This window comes from Lissotriton vulgaris, unplaced genomic scaffold, assembly GCF_964263255.1.
Source record: "Lissotriton vulgaris unplaced genomic scaffold, aLisVul1.2 SCAFFOLD_2347, whole genome shotgun sequence".
In the NCBI taxonomy this organism is placed as follows: Eukaryota; Metazoa; Chordata; class Amphibia; order Caudata; family Salamandridae; genus Lissotriton; species Lissotriton vulgaris.
The window spans coordinates 102,189-119,948 of record NW_028248842.1 but is presented as its reverse complement, the minus strand read 5'-3'; the positions used below and the strand labels follow the sequence as shown (position 1 = coordinate 119,948).

The 17,760-nt window shown below is 50.7% G+C and overlaps 1 protein-coding gene across 1 annotated transcript in view; it reads left to right on the top strand.

The window, feature by feature from the left end:
- LOC147663798 (MORN repeat-containing protein 1-like) overlaps positions 1–17,760 on the top strand; it is a 313,512-nt gene that overhangs the window by 234,701 nt on the left and 61,051 nt on the right. The window contains exon 7 of the mRNA XM_086950197.1: positions 460–556. Coding sequence (XP_086806323.1) covers positions 460–556 — 97 coding nt within the window. The remainder of the gene's footprint in view (positions 1–459; positions 557–17,760) is intronic.

The following is a 17,760-nucleotide window of genomic DNA, read 5'->3' as shown; positions in this document are numbered from 1 at the left end:
ATGGAACATCTGTTGGTATCTCATGCCGAATTTTACAGGTACAGTACAACTTTTTGCAAAATGTGTTTTGTAGTCAAACCCCAGCTTCCCCGTGCAGCCATTTGCACCTAGACTGTTTCATGAACTTAAAATGGCGGCCGAGGGAGTGTCGAAGTGTGCGCCTGAACCCACTCGCCCAATTACAGTCACTCCTTTCACAGCAGATATTTACTTATGACATAAGACATTGGGCACCCCGGAAAAACCTTTCTTCTGGGGGCGCAGCCTATAATCTTGGATATTGTGTGGTCCCCTTTCAGCGCCTCATAAAAAAACATGGGGGGCAGTGCTAACTAGCTGTCCGGCTCCGATGGCCACCCAGCCGGGCTATTGTGACCCTCTTTGTCGTAATCCCTTCTTTATGGAACTGCTAGTTGTCACAATTTAAATGTAAAATTAGTGCGTAATTTTCCTTTGCAGGGGCAGTGGCGAGGCGACACGTTCAGCGGACAAGGGGCCGTCCTTCACTGCTCCGGTGTCACCTTCGACGGACTCTGGATCAATGGCTGCCCCGCTGGTGTGTACTTTATTCTCCTATGCAATTGTTAACGCGCCTTAACATAATGCCGCCGCCTTGATTAATATGGTCTGCCCAGTTGTGTTAGCCTCCCATACCACTGTGTGCTCAATTAGTCTGACAGATGTAACGCTGCGCCATGAAAGCCCGCGCAGAGCGGCCTGAATAGGCCCCTTTATGGAAAAAAAACGCACGAAATTGAGGCTCCGCGCCGAGCCACATTAAACGCGAAACCATGTTGAAATATAAAAAGGTCAGTGCGAACAAAAAGGATTTCCTCCGTGGAGGGATAATTCAGGTTGTTTTGTCCTTTATTTATTTTAAACCAACTGCATATTCATGGCGCTGAGAAATAACCAGTTCTTTGGGCGGCGGGAAGGGGTTTTCGGCGCGGCTTATGAGGTGGCAATGTTCTCGTCTCCGAAAGGGTAATTGCATTTTATTTGCCTTTTTATTTTATCAATTCCCAAAGAAGTCGGGTGCTGAAAGCAGTGTTTCAGGGCCGGAGTAATTGCACAAATTATAAATGCAGAGGTCTCGCCGGGTGGATGTTGGGGACTTGCCACCCATGGCGAGAAAAGGCCACCAAGCACAGACACGCCTTCTTTCAAGTTCTGATTGGTCGAGTAAGTAACTGGAATCGAGAAATGGACCCTTGTCATGGGTGGTAGGATCCGTCGGCTTTAAGCACGAATAACAAGTGTACCACCTTTCCTCGGTCGAAATGGTTGTACCTGTTAAGCAAGGTTTGGTTGCTATAGTATTGAAGCCAGGCTCCTTAGAGCAGGGGTGGCCTTAGACATGTGCAAGCTGTGCACCTGCACAGGGCCGCCAAACCCCAGGGGCCTTCACGCCAATATATATCCTTAATATAATAATCCTCTGAGGATGGATACATATTTGCGTGGCGGCCCCTGGCAGGGATTTGGCGGCCTCCGGCTCTGTTCTACTTCAACGTTTTATTAAAACACCTTCCTGAGCTCCGGGGGGGCTCCGCCCCACCCGGACCCCCTCTTCCGGGGCCACCTACCTACGCTCCCTGCCCAGAGCCTAGAGCCGCCCCTGCTTAGAGCATATCCTGCGGGCAGTGGAAGATTCGCCACACTAACACCTTGCAGTAGTGTAGGAAGAATGCCACGAGTCCTCGTGCAAGCAATGAAAATAGACCTTTTAACTGCTGTTGGGGTGCTAAATACAGCAATTATCCAAGTTCATTTGGTCATCAGCGCTTTGGGCCCTGGTGCCACTACATTGTATTTGGAGTGGTTGTCGCTAGAACTGATTTTTAAGGTTGGCACAGAAGTGGCCATAGATAAAACGGGTGGGCCCACCTACAATTGACAATCATGGGTGAAGATTGTGCTCATATGTCTAATAAATAAATACGTATACATACATACAAAATAATGTAAACATTTTAAGCAGATTGTGAATTAAAACTTTCTAATGTCCGTGGTAGCAGTCTCATAGCTAGGTTACCATGGGCGATAGTGAAGCAAAGTAACTGGGCTCTCTCACTAGGGTGATATCTCAGTCTGTCAGCTGCCCCAGGCACTCTTCAATCTCCTTCAACATAGTCTGCATCTGCCATATCAAAACTCATTACCATTCTCATACACACTGCTGTATTTCCACTCCATGCACTGCATTTCTGAAAGTAAAATCCATAACCCTGAAAAGTATTACCAATGCCAATAGGTTTGGCCCTTGTAAAATGCACTCACACATAGATATAATATGCAGGGATGCCACCACACTGACACTGCTGCCCCACATAAGCATGTCCCCTACGCTGCGCTCATATACCTCATTCTGCACTTAGTCAAATTTTTCAAACTGTACAACACTTGTCCTGCACTCACAAAAGACAATGCGAATCCTGCAGTCACAGAGACACACTACTCCTACACTACTACACCTCTCACTAGGAAGGGAGTTGGGACAGATGTCGCCTAGGAGTAGCGTAGGAGGCACAGGTTAATTATCTGGTGCATCAGTCCACTAGTGCAATTCAGAGCTGTTGAAGTGCGCTATGCTGAAGCCTGAATGTCCACTTAGGTTATCTAATCTCACATCAGCCTCCCTTTGACCAGCACTGCAGACTGTGTGTGTCTGATCTTTGTGGACCTTTGCACCCAAGCGTTTTGGAATAAAAAAAAGTCTCTGTTGCTTTCTAAAAAATAAGGGGGGTGGTTTTCTTTGTAGTGTAAGCCTATGCTTTAATAAATAAAGAATGAAATACCCCAACAAATATATGCCAACTAAATTGGAGAAAAGCAAACACAAGGAGATGACGGACGGAGCACTGAAACTTTTTAGACACTCACCCCCAGTCACAGATCTGGGTTGAATCCATCTTCATTCTTTAGCTCACTTCGCCACCTCAGTTCAGACCCAGCTATATGCAAATCAGCCTTGACCCTGTGCCTCATGGAAACAGTCCAGCCCGAACTGCCAAGCCAGGTCTTCCCTGAACGGGAATCATGCATCCTGGGACCGGTTTCTGGGTAACACCCTTCATCAATCAGGCTAGCTTGAATCCAGTGGCAAAATGAGCAAGGGACCCAAGTCTGGGCATACCCGGTCAACTTAGGGCGAACAAAGCAAACACAAGGAGATGATGGACAGAACACTTAAACTTTTCAGACGCTCACCCCTAGTCACAGATCTGGGTTGAATACATCATCATTCCTTAGCTCACTTTGCCTAAGGTGGAGGGTATGTGCTTCAATTACAAATAAATAAGTAAATAAAGCTACACACTGGTTTGCCATCCTGGAACAGTAGAAAATGATAGAGTATGCAGTATAATGTTTTAAGATGGTGGCATGGTTTTGAAGCTTGCAGTAGAGATGCCTGGCGCTCTGCATAGGAAAGTTGTGATCCAGTAGCAATGGCAAGTTAGCTGCTGGTACTCTCATTACTCAATTAGCGCTAGTCTGCACTAGCAGGTGAGCTGCTGGGGATGAACTAGAGGAAGCATCCCTGAGGTCAGACCCTTCTTGATGCAGAGTAACACAGAGTAAGCTGGCAGAATACTTTTACTCAGACTACCTGCGTCCACTCTACTCCATACCATTCTATGACACTCCATCCACTCTACGACATGCCACTCCACTCTGCGCCCTTCCACTCTAAGACACTTTATGGTACACCACTCCACTTAATACTACTCAACTCCACCACACACCACTCTACTGTGCGCCACTCTATTCTATGCCCCTCCACTCCACACCACTTACCCCACTCCGCTTCAATCGCCCCCACTCCAGGCGACCCCACTTCACTCCAATCTTCCCCAATCCACTCCACTCCAGTCTACCTCAATCTACCCCACTCCATGTCTCTACAATATACCCTAATCTACTCCACTCCAAAATACCCCACTGAGCTCCTTTTTTCCTCAATCTACCCCACTCCACTTCAATCTACCCCACTCCAATTTATAGTACTCCACTCTACCTGAATCTATCCCACTCCAATCCACCCAATCAACTCCATTCCACTCTCCCCAATCTACTCCACACCACTCCAATCTACCCCAATCCACCCACTCTACTCCAATCTACCCTACTCTACTCCAAACTACCCCACTCTACTCCAAACTACCCCACTCAATCTACCCCGACTTTTTTCCACTGCAATCTCCTCCAGTCTACTTCAATTCAGTTTACCGCACTCTACCCAAATCTACCCACTATAGTCTACCCCAATCTACCCCACTCCACTCTACCCCAGTCAATCCCACTCTGTGCTACCTCAATCTACTGCACTCCGCTCTACCCCAATCTACCCCATTCCACTCTACTATGACCTGCCCCACTCCAGTCTCCCCAAATTTGCCCCACTCCATGCAACTAACTTTTAGCTATGCTGAACACTAACCACACTGGTGTACAACATGACTAAAACACATTACCAAAGCCAATAGCTCTTGCTTAGGCAAGAACTATTGCATTTGCCAGTACTTGTTTTTATTTACTGATCCTAGTTGAATTGGTATATGAAAAAATCTGAATACGAAAATGAAAAAGCACAAACACACTTTAATTTCTAAAGCACAAGTGTTGGCAGCAATTTGCTGCCTAGCCCTCCAAAAAGAAATTCGAACCAGGAACAGGGGCGATGAGGGGGGCAATGGAGGAGCCGTTCAGAGTATCACGTGCGAGGGAGTAAGGGAAAAGAAGAACACAAGGGTGGGAGCAACAAGGAGGGCAGAAGAGAAAATGACAAAGGGGCAAAAGAGAAGCAGGCAGGCGAGAGCAACACGGAGCCGCAGCAACTAGAGAAGCTTGCAGACAAAAGGGATTAAGATAGGGTGGGAAGAAGCACACAAGGGAGACGGCTAGAAAGCACAACCGCTCTCCTGGAGTGCTTAAGCCAATGCTTGTTAATACTGAAATCTATTCAGTGGTGTTTTACATTTTTTTGTAGGTATTTACTTGGCGGTTGTGAGTATAGCATTGTGGTAGGATGGGACAAACGGGTGCAACCCAATCAAATACATGTGCGACTTCCCTGTAGCTTGAAACACCCTACATTCACTATGGCACTCTGTAGATTCATGTGTGTATAAAGTTCAACATCTAGCATGAGGCTAAGGCTGCGACAGGATTTTTACAGTTGCATACATTTTTATGGATTTTTTGTGGTGTACATAGCATGACATCAAAGCAAATTTAGGATTATTAATCAAACCATATTCTTAGCAGTAGTGGAATATATACAAGTTGTCAGTTGCTATGGAAGTCAGCCCCATAGAATAAAGAGATTTCCATCCTTTTACTCCAGTGTTGACATATTCTGTCCCCAGATGGATTGTGTGTTAATCTTCCCCACCGTACCTCAGGTCAAAACCTCAACATCAATGCCAGCTCCGGCATCTTCTGTTCTCCAGACGCTGACACCTCTACGCCTGCAACATATGACGCTGACACCTCTACGCCTGCAATATATGACGGATATGACGTCATCGTGCTATTTTAGATGGGGACTTGGGGGGCAGTGACAACACCCTTCACACACCCACTTACAACGACCCCTCCGCCGCCTGAATATAATATCCGTCAAAGTATTTTTTCTTGAAACTATTTTTCATTTAATCATATATTCTTGTGAGTCATCCCCAATCTGTTTGGTAAGGGACAAGGACAACGTACTGTGCAGACCGTGCCACCACCACTCCCCCGGTTTTATTATTTTCTGACCCTTTTGTTCTTGCGTAGGAGTTTACAATCCTTAGCCCCCCTGGCGCTGCTGCACTTGATTTTGTTAACTGAGTAACTCTCCGACAGAAGTTGAACTCTGAACTGATGGGGGAGGTCTCCACCTAAATTGCGAGGGCGTTGACGGTGTCCATGTTCAGGACATGACGTCAGCACCGGTTGGTGGCAGCTGCAGTTATAATTCATTCATCCCTCTCAGACGCGACAGAGTCTGCAATGGCTGCCAGTACCACAGGCCGTCCAACTGAAAGTACAGTGCTGGATTCACAGAGCGTTATATAACCCTGGGTCTGCTGTCCTCCCTCGCTCCCTGATCTATTTAAACGAACGGATGTGGCAGAGCATTCAGAGGCCTTGTAGTTACCCACCATTGGGCAGGGTCGTAGCTTCAGGGGGGTTGTTTGGGTGTTACACCCCCCTAATACATTTATTTTGTGATAAATAGATGGGTACAGGAGCTTTCAGTCGACGGTGAGGTCTCTGTCGAATTTCACCAGGAATTATTACACAAACACAGTGGCGGCTCATCCGCAGTGGCGGAGGAGTGTTGCCTCACTGCCTGGCGCAGAGCCAGCAAATGAAAGAAAAAAACGATATTTCTAGCATAGTTTTATTTTTCGTTTGCCGGCTCTGAGTCAGCTTGTATAGGGAGGGGCAGGGCATGGCAGGTGGGAGGAGGAGTGCTTGTGCACTCCCTAAGTGTGCATATGTATTTGGCCGTCCATCTTGGGACGACCAAAACACACATTCAACCTTAGGTTTTTCCAGCCCGGCTGCATTCAGCAGCCAGGCTGGAGAAACACTGCAGACTTCATGCCCAGAGCGGAGCGTCTTTCCTGCCCGCTCAGGCCAAACCCCGCGCTGGACTGCAGCACAGGGATTGGATGAGAGTCTATCCCAAGGGCTGCCGGGACCAGGAAGAGGACAGCAGGAGCAATGCGATGTGGAAGGTAGGCGGCATCTTCTGGTAAGTTTACATTTTATTATTAATAACACGTCCCCCCACCATGCGCTCCCCCCACCTGCCCCAATACCCTTTGTTAGTGACGGCTGCCACTGCATACACAGACAAAAGCGAATACACACAGTCTCTCCCTCACTCTGTTTTGAAAGACTTCAAAATTGTTGGTTATTTCACAAAAGAATGTGCTTTCTCTCACTTAGTACCCTATGAAACCACATACCGCTCCCTTTCCACTGTCCATTAGACCCCTCTCATTCACCCAGCTTGTCCTATAATGTATTTTAACATTATGTGCTAGAGTGATGGCCGGGAAATCTGAAGCTCCCTCCACCCGCCCTACCCCCCCCCCCCCCCCCCCCACACACACACACACACACATACACACACCAATCTTACTGAACAACTTACGGGCCTGCCGTTGGGCTTCTCAGAGCGAATGTGTGTGAGTTTTCATGTTTAGGTGTTCTCAAGAGGTTATGTTACCATGATTCGACTTCACAGGTACAGATATCATTTCCCGTGCTGTCCTCTGAATATCCAAGCTCTGCAGACCCCTCTTCCCATTCCTTTTTTGGCCACTGTACTCAGAGGTGGCCTTTGATAGGATAGGACCCTGGGCGTGGCCAGAGAGAAATTTGGTGCCCCTGCTGATGGTTGTGAATTAAATGAGGCAGCAGGGGGTCGTTTTTGTGTTCACTGGTCAGTACCTGGATGAGCAGGGACTGGCCCCTGAACACAAACATCTCCAGACCTCTCCCTGCGCACCTAAATCACCTATAGCTTAGCTGCCTCACGCAGATGATGGTTTTGTTGATGTGTGCCGGCAGGCGTCAGAGGGTCAAGGGAGGCCAAGGAAGGGAGCTAAAGGGATGTAAAAAAGTTCCCCGAATTTAAACTGCAAAATGAGACAGAATTGAACAGGCAGGGACAAGGACAAAGCTGGAGCAAGATGAGAAGGGCGATGCTGCTGACATAACCTTATTGCACTCCCCAGAAAATTGGCACCCTGGCCATGGGCCCAGCTCGCCCGTGCTAAAGGCCAGCTCGCATTGTACCCAGGTGATTGTGTTGTCTGACTGATTACCTAAAACACTGACTGGTAGAAGGAATCCTTTATACTGACCCCACTGATGCTGACCAGTTGGGACACGACAGTCTCGGGGCCTGGAAATGAAGTATCTACTTTACCATAGCTGTTGCAAAGAGCAAGGACACAGCAACACCTCACAAAGGAAATATGGTGAATGCCCATCCCTAGCCCTCTGGTCAGCTCTGGTAGAAGAGAACAGGCCCAGTAAAATGTGCCGGATAGGTGGAAGAGCTGCATTCAAAGGTATTATTGCATGTTTGTCATCGCCTTGAGATCAGGATTTTGAAGGATGTGGATATCTAAGATACTGAACTTAAATTTAAGCCAGATTCTCTTGAGCCTATTCAGATCTCCCATCTTAAATGACTGGTTCTGTCCCCCCAACTGCCATTATTTAAGGATATTTTCTGGTTCTGTGCTCCAGTGAATGTATTCACCCTTACCTCCCGGGACAGGCACACTGGCTATCCTCTAAATACAGGTCAAGGGCGTGGCCAAGATGGCGGGCTGAGAGGACGCTCTTGCCGTGAGCTCCCGAGCCCTTGGAAAACCTGCACCTTTTTACACCGCTGATCCCCCCGGATCGAGGGGAAAACGCACCCAGTGCTCACTGTGGTGGTGTGGAGCAGCCCGCAGCCCTCAGTCTCCTTGCTGCGGCGGCGGAGCCGCTTGCGAACCGGCCCGCGGCGAGAGCCGCCAGAGGAACCACCGGAAGGACCGGGGGCCCCTCGATCGCGGGGCCTCGGTAACCCAGCGAGGGAGGCCAGTAGCACGGAGTAGACCAACGGCTTGCGGGCGTCCCGACACTACAACCCCGCTGTGGCCTGAAACGACCTTCCTTGGCGGAGCGGAGCCGCATTAGCGGAGAGTGAGGAGGCGGAGCCGACAGGAAGCAGCTACGCAAGCCCGGGGATCAGGTAGGCCGCGAGGCCTGCGCCACATGGCCCGGCCCTGAGCCCCGCCCATAGCCACTGCCGGGCGCTGCCAGCCCCTCCGGCACCCACGGTCGCCTTCGCGGCCCACGAGACCTAAACCCTCTCTGGTCCCAACTGCTGAACGACTCACACGACCGGCCTCCAGCTATGTGATAATCGAGTGGATCAGTGGGGAAGGACTGCTGCGATCCCCTAGAGCGGGCCTAGCCGGAATCGCCGGATGTGGTGTTCTGGGACGATCACTGGAAGGACTGTCCAGTAGTGCCCTCTTGTACCGGCAGACCTTGACTTCAACCTTGGGTGGAGCGGAACAGTACATACATAGTCCGGGAGACGAGACTATGCCCCACCGGCGCTGGTTCCCCAGGCCGTAGCGGACGGCCATCTTGGACGGGAGCGGAGCGATTGCATCGGCCTCTTGGAGCAGCCCTCGCTCACGGCGATTGGAGGCGCCTCATTGGGATTGGGTCCTCATCAGCGCAAGCAGTGTGGATTGCCACCTACTGCTGCACTGCTGCCCGGGTCTGTATTGCCTCCTCGCCACAGCACGTGGGCTTTGGTGATCCCCCCCCTCCGCGATGTCGAATGCCAGGGGGGCGAAGAAGGGTGACCAGACCTTGCCGGACATGCTGGGAAGAGGCGCCCCGAAGCAAGACAGGAACCAACCAGCTCCGAGCCCCCGACTAGTTCTCGGGGTGCAGAAGGCGGGGAACCCCCGGTGACTAGATCATTCCTGGAGTCACTGTTCAGCTCTTTGAGGGAGGACTTTCAAGCCCTGAAGCAAGAGGTGGCCGGGGAGGTCCGGGAAGTCCAGAGAGAGGTGGACTACCTGGGAGAACGAGTGAACACGGTGGAGGCGGCTGGCCACTCTAGGGATGAGGAAATCACTCACTTGCAACAGGAGGTCCTGAGGCTGAGGGACCAGCAGATTGACCTACAGGCCCATGCCGAAAACCTTGAAAACAGGTCCAGACGTAACAACATAAGGGTCCGAGGCGTTCCATCCAGCGAGGAGGGTGAGGACGCGGCCGCCTACTTAGGAGCCCTGTTCCGTGAAATTCTGGGAGAATCATAAGACTTCCCAATCCGGATCGACAGAGCACATAGAGTTGGTCGGCCTCGCAGGGCCTCAGCGCCTCCTCCGGACATTTTAGCTTTCTTGCCGGATTTCCCCCTGAAGGAGCGGATTCTTCGTGAGGCCCGACGACAACAGCCTTTACGCTTCAGAGATCACCCGGTGGCTCTCTACCAGGACCTGTCCGCAATAATATCATCTAACACAATGTCCAGCACTCTACAAATGTATGGAGATGATCTATTTCTTTATCGCATAGTAGCTAGTGAAACAATAATTATGGAAAAGCACCATATAATTACAACATTTCAATCATTCCATCCAAGTAAGTTAGGAGTCTTCAATAGTTGAGTTGTCAGGTCTTTTATTCTGTTCAAAATGCTATCTTCATAAAAACAATGTTGTAGCCAGGGCCTGTCCGCAATAACACTGCAGAAACGGAAGGCCTTTAAAATTGCTACGGACTTCTTGAGGGAACATGGCACACAGTACTCGTGGGGGTACCCCTTCCGCCTCATCTTTCGCTGGAATGGAACTCTGCACCAGCTCCGGTCCCTCCAGGATGTCTGCGGAGTGCTGGGAATCACTGCATCGGACACGGACACCCCGGCGCCTCGACGCAGGCGGAGCACGCGAGATGGCTGGCAGCTAGTCGGGGAACGGCGATCCCCGCCGCCCGCGAGACCCGACTCGCCTACAATCCGGGCAGAAATGTCCAGCGCCATACAGGAGGCTTCCAGGACTACGGCGAATGGCGATGTGGCCTTGACGGCCTGAACATGCTCCGAGGGGAGTCTGCAGTAGCCTATCTTCATCGCAGGTGCGGGGGTTCCGGGGGTGGGGGGTGGCGGGGGCGCTGGAGGTGGTGGCTGGACGTCCACTTGAACAACTTTCCACGGCCTTGTCCGTGAGTTTGGGGCGTTCACTGGGCGGCGGGGGAGAGGGGGGTGCGTGGGGTTCCAGGGAGGGGGTCCTCACAGTTGGGGGTTTGGGGGCTCGGGACTGTACTGTGCTATGAGGTGGTTTACTATCACTGTGTGCTGTGGCCGCACGCTGATGCCTTTGAGTTTAGTCCGGAGTTTAGTCCGGCGGACCGTGCCCGCCTTGAAGAGCGATGCTGGTATTCCCCTCACTGATGGCCCTTAAGATTGTTACCCTGAATGTGAAGGGGCTGAATAACCCGGTTAAACGGAAGGCTGTACTGTCCCTCCTGGAAGACTCACAGGCAGACATCTGTCTTCTACAGGAGACTCATCTTCTAGCTAAAGACTGTCACAGGCTACGGACCCCAAAGTTCCCCACGCAGCTTTTCTCCTCCTGCGCTTCCAAAACAGCAGGTGTAGCACTCATGATATCTAGGAGGTTCAAAGGGGAGGTAATGCAAAAGGTAGCGGAACAAAAGGGGATGCTTCTGGCGTATAGAGTCAGGGTGGGGGGTCTAGTGTTAACTGTAGGCTCCATATATAGCCCCAACGATCATCAGGATCAGTTTCTGCACAGGGCACTGGAGGACGTGACATCCACTCCTGACAGACACATCGTGATTGGGGGGACTTGAATAGGGTATTTGATGCATCCCTGGACAGGTCGGTGCAAAGGCGCCTACAATCGGGAGAGCTCTCGGGCTCGGTTCGTTCCCGTTTGGAGGATCTTGATATGCAGGACATGTGGCGCCGCCTCCACCCAGCGACCCGCGCCTATTCCTACTATTCACACGCCCACAAATCCTATGCAAGATTGGACCATCTCCTGGTGACGGGCCCGATGTACGAGCTGGCCTTGGCCGCCGACATAGGGGTCCTGTCTCTCTCAGATCATGTTCCGGTGGAAGGCACTTTCCGGCTACCTCCGGTGTCTCCCTCGCGAGGGGTCTGGCGTCTCAGGGACACTCTGCTGCACAAACAATCCGTGGTGAAACATATCCGCGAGTCCATAGAGGAATATAAGCGTAATAATGACAATAATGACACCACACGCGCGACGCAATGGGCCGCCTTGAAGGCAGTGCTCCGCGGCGAGTTTATTGCTATCTCCTCGACGGAGAATAAAGACCGTCAGCTTAAAAAGGATGAACTTACACGCCAGGTGAGGGAGCTGGAACAGGTGCATCAATGGACGGGAGCCCCTCGAGTCTGGAGGCAACTTAAGGCTGCCAGAAAGCTCCTGTCCGTGCTCGACATGGACAAAGCGGAGTACGCTGTACTTCGCCTGAAACACAAATACTACACTGGCGAAGACAGGTGTGGCCGGCTTCTTGCGCATAAACTCTGTGTACAACACCAGCAGCATCGGGTGAAAGAACTGGCGGCCCCCACTGGAGGGACAGTCACGGAGGATGGCCAGATTGCGGACGTTTTCCGTGGTTACTACGCTGATCTCTACGCCGGTGTTCCCCTCTTAGCGCGAGCCGAGACTGACTATTTGGAGTCGGTGTCGCTCCCGTCCCTCACGCCGGACCAGGCCCAATATCTTGAGCGGGAGATCCGGATTGAAGAGGTGGTTACGGCTATCTCCCGGCTCAAACACGGATAAGCCCCGGGGCCCGACGGTTTTATCCATCTCTTTTACAAGACCTTTTGCCAGAACCTTGCACCATTGTTGACGCGCCTGTTTAATTCGTTCTCTGAACCGGGCGCTATCCCTCCGGAGTTCCTTCAGGCGACGGTGTCGGTGATCCCTAAACCGGGCAAGGACCGGACTGAATGCGGGTCCTACCGGCCGATTTCACTTTTAAATTCAGACCTGAAGATCTTCACCAGTATTCTAGCGGCACGTCTGGCACTCCACCTCCCGGGTATGGGTGACCCGGATCAGGCCGGGTTTGTCCCGGGCTGGCAGACTGTCGATAATACTAAAAGGGTGACCCACATACTGGAGAAGGCCTCACGGATACCCGGGGAACGCATGCTCCTTTCCATTGACGCGGAGAAGGTGTTCGATAGAGTGCATTGGCCTTACTTGGAGAAGGTATTGAGTAAATTTGGCATAGGAGAGAGGTTTAGGCACCTGGTATTCAATTGCTACCGATTCCCGTCCGCGGTGGTGAGGGTGGACGGTTGCAGCTCCCGGCAATTTGCGATAGAGAGGGGCACCAGACAGGGGTGCCCACTGTCGCCACTGCTTTTCGCTCTTTATATGGAGCCATTCGCACAAAGAGTTCGCCAGAACCCCAATGTCACAGGCGTCCGCATGGGGGAGTTCCACCACACCCTTAGTCTTTACGCGGACGACGTGATATTGACGCTCGACGACCCTAGGAGGTCGTTGCCTGCTTGTATTGAAGAGCTGGAAACCTTCGTGACTGTAGCGGGTTTCAAGGTAAACCTTGGGAAATCGGCGGCCCTCGACATCTCGCTGTCCGGCGCCACCAGGGCTGACTTACAGAGGCTTTTTCCGCTGAGCTGGTCTAAAGACCAAGTACCCTATTTGGGGATTCTCCTAGCACCTTCTCTTCCAGCTATGGTCGCGGCCAACTATACGGCCTTAAGTAAGAAGATCAAGGAGGAACTGGCCCGTTGGGACAAGGGCACGCTGTCGTGAAAATGACCCTTCTACCGCAAGTCCTGTATCTCTTTCGGGCCCTCCCGTTGCAACCTCCCAAGGGATGGCTCGGACAGACTCAGTCTGATATAACACGCTTTGTGTGGTAGGCCCGCAAACCTAGGCTCAAGAGAGCCATAGCCACGCTAGCGCCTGAGTCTGGTGGCCTTGGTATACCGGACTTGCACAAGTATTTCCAAGCTGCTCAACTGCGCTACCTAGTAGAGTGGAGCCGGTGGGAATCAGATAAACACTGGTTGTTTCAGGACCAGGCGGTGGCGGGCAGGACGCTGCAGGAAGTGCCCTTCCTGCGGAGGGCCCACCGCCCCCCCAACCTCTATGCGTCCTTCATCACGCGGGTCCCGCTCCGAATCTGGGACTCCGTGTCCACCAAACACGACCTTACCACCTTTCCTTCTCCTTTTACACCAATAATCGGAAACCCGGACTTTAGCCCGGGTATGGAACCGGGAGCCTTTGAGCTCTGGCGGCCGGCCCGTTGCTCCGCCCTATTCCACATGTATGGCCCGGACGGTGCCGTCTCCTTCCAGGATCTACGGCGGGACTTCGGTCTGCCCGAGACGGAGCGCATGAGATACATGCAGGCGCCCCAGCCGCAGGTGCGAGCCTCGGCGGACCGGAAACTCACGGCATATGAGCGTTGGTTGGTGACTCGCTCCTCGGACGCCAAGCTTATCTATGACCTTTATAAATTGTTGCAACCTCCCCCCTTTCACATCTACAATTCCGGGAGAGAACGTTGGGAGCGGGAGCTGGGGCGATCGCTGAGCGGAACTGACTGGGACCACATCTCCTACCGGGCACGACACTCTGCTTACCACACTGGGCTTACCGAGACTTTCACAAAAATCTCCACTTACTGGTATCGCACCCCCGAGAAACTTCACGAAATGAACCACTCAATACCCAAGACCGGCTGGCGAGACTGCGGACAGACTGGCACACTCACTCATATACTATGGGAATGTCCCCTACTGACTCCTTACTGGGAGGAGGTGCTGAACGAGGTTGACCAATGCTTTGAGATTGAATTACCCCGCTTTCCTGCCTATGTTCTACTTGGCTTGCCAAACGGTTTGATGTACCCACTAAGATCTAAGAAGGGTAGGCAGATAGCGATCGCCCTGGGATCGGCAATACAGAATATACTCATTCACTGGCGCACTACCACGCCTCCTACTGTTGTTGGTTGGCTACATAGACTGTGGCATGTCTTAGGCATGGAAAAGATGTCCCTGGTGGTAGCGGGGGAGGTGGACACATTTGAGGAGCTGTGGTCACCATTTCACACACTGTTAAGGTCAGAATTCAAAGAAATTACTTGCCCTAGATATCTCAGATTGCTACGGCTGACGCCTCCGCGAGACCCGCCCATCTGAGTTGCCCGAGTAGTTAGCTGGAGGGGGGACGGATGACTACGCTGCCATAGTGAAAAGAAGGAAGTTTGATAGCACAGTACAGGGGGTGGGGGGAGGGGGGGGGGGGTCGGGGGGTTGGGGGGGGCACTTGGTTGGGGGGGTTTTGTTTTTCTTTCTCCTTTTGGTTTGTCCCCACTAGCCATGCGACTCTGGAACAGGATGTGCCCATCGCACTGCACGAACGGATTTCATGCCTATGTTGAACTGTATACACTATTTCGCGGGGGGCACCTGTTGTTACTTGTTTGTAATGTTGTCCTTTTTCTTTCAATGCTGCAATAAAATACTTTAAACCTAAATACAGGTCAAGACCAGACTCTAAGGACTGTGAAAAGCTTGCATTACTGAAGGATTGATGAGAAAACGTTAGACTGGCCTGACTGCTGAGAAACTGTTTTACCAGCCCTAAGAATCAAGATCTAACTATTTGCATGCCTGCTATGAGAATCACTAACCAAAGGGAGGTCTTCCGTCTAGACTGGAGACTGGTGCTCCTGCCTAACCCAACTCAAGACGATTCTCACAGAGAGCAAGGCTTCTCATCATCATTTGCTTCCAGCAGTAACTGGTAAGCGCTGAAGATGTAATTGGAATGAACCACTGTTGCACATCTGCTTGTCCGAGGAGCACTTCCCACTGATAATGGTGTTGCTTTTTGCACATTCATTGAGACATAGGTCTACATCACAACTTGCAAGTTGCTCAGAAGCACCTAGCTGCCTTTAAAGCTGCCATCACACTCCTGAGAGCTGCAACCCCTTTAGCCATCACCCCTCACTCTTAGTGTGTCATTGAACTGTGACATATTCTGCCATTGGTGACTGTGGCCTTGGAATTCTGGACAAGAAACAGCACCAGCATTCTAAGTTGGAGCCACCTGCAATCTATCCACCACCAACTACTGACAATAGACAATGTGTCCATCAGAAAGGCAGAAAACTCCTTAAATACCTTTGACCTTATGTATCAGAACCTTATCCATCTTAAGACATTTAGGCCGAGGCATCAGAAGCACATATGCCCATCCTAAAGTAATGGTCATCCATCAAATGACCAATATGACTTGGAAACATTAGCTGCATAGAACGTTGCCTTTACCCTGCAGGGCAGAGACTTCTAATGTGTCTCCGCTCCGCATCCATATTTAGTGTAAGGGCACAAATGCCCCCCTGCTAACCTTGTAAAGCCAGAATGTCCAGGTTTATAGTGCTTAAACAACTTAATATGAGGCTAGTAGAACCTTTAAGTGTGAATAAAGACTTATTGTTATAACGTCAGAACCTTGGCTTAATAGTATAAATATATTGGGTGCAGTTCTCACGCAATCTTTAGCTAAGTGTTCCACCCCACTCTGCTCTTCAAGAGCAAGCTTGACTGGGCACCACCATCATCCTCTAAGAGTCAAAGCCTAAAAGAGAGGTTCTTTGCATCCAGTAAACTTGCCGTAGTATCTGGCTCCTGACTCTTCAGGACAAAAGCAATACTTGTTACAAGGTTTGCATAGGTTGCCTCAGAGTTTTCTAGGCCACCAAGAGATTGCCAGATATCCTACAAGTTGCAGGTGTTCCACTGGAGGAGTGGATATTCAAAGGCCACACTGGAATGGGCTGGTCGAAGTCAAAATATTTTTGGGTACCAGCCGGTTAAGGGGTTCTCGTAGGGCGACTGAAGTTTTCCCAGTAGAAATGACTATTACTAAAGCACAATATCTTGGGAACCATTTTTACAATCGAAAAGTTTTGCACATGGGCCCCTACATCAGTGAAATGGTTAACAGTGCAGCAGTGCCAGACATAGGCACGTGAGCCGTAGCACAATATGCAGTTGTCCTGATGTAAAAGAAAATTATTGCATTATTTTTGGGGTGTGCAAGTGTTCCATGCTATGACACTAATCAAACAATGCACTAGTGGAGAAGTGTGGCTCAATGGTTAGAGCGGCAGACCTTGATGCAGAACGCTGGCCAGGGACCAGGGTTCGATTCCCGCCTCAGGCTTAAATTCCTCTGACCGGATATTCTCGCCTCAGTGCCGAATCTAAGCATGGGCCCCACGCTGCAACTCTGGGCAATAGCTTGCTTAGTCTCCACAACGGCCCCAGATGCACAAGGGATGCCTGGTTTCACCATGGGATGCCCAGGAGTGGACACCTCACAATGAAAAGCCAGGAGGGGTTCCCTTGTGGTAGGAGTACAAGCACCGGGATGCCTCCGGGTTACTGTTCGCGCTATACAAATACAACACATTTACATTACATTTACTAAAAAGGCCAAAAGGCAACACTCAGCACTTCATAAAACAAGCTAATCTATAAATCAACAAAAGGACTACTCACCTGTTCTTTCATTGTTGATAAATATTTTCTGGACAATGTGGATAGATCTCCAATGTTTCATATGCCTTACTCAGGTTTGCTCCACAGTCAGTGGAGGGCGGGCAAGTGAGCCTGGATTTTTTATTTGCTCCTCATTCTTGGTGCGTCTGTCCCTCTATGTAGCTCTTGAACAGGCTGGCTGGCTTTCATCTAACCAGACTACATCTACATCTGCCCGAGCTGCCTTCAAAACTAGCTACTTCATGCACAAATCCATCACAACCAGCAACCCCCCCCTTAACTTTCAGACTAGCTCACCATCTCTGGTGGTTCTCAGCCCACCCACAGCCAGGACACCATTTTACTAAAAAACGGAAAAAAAGACATGAAAATTTTCCATCTATGTACCCAGGGTATTGAATAATATCCCTGAATCCATCAGGAACGCCACAACGCTACTCCAATTCAGAAAAAAAGTTGAAGATGTGCCTTTTTAAAGAACACTAAACCACAATGGATTACCAGTCCACAAATCAACCACCTCTTTCGTAGCATTGTTGTCTTTATGCTTGTCTTTGAACCTGACACGCAATCCGGTGACACTTTGGTCCCAGCTAGTGTTA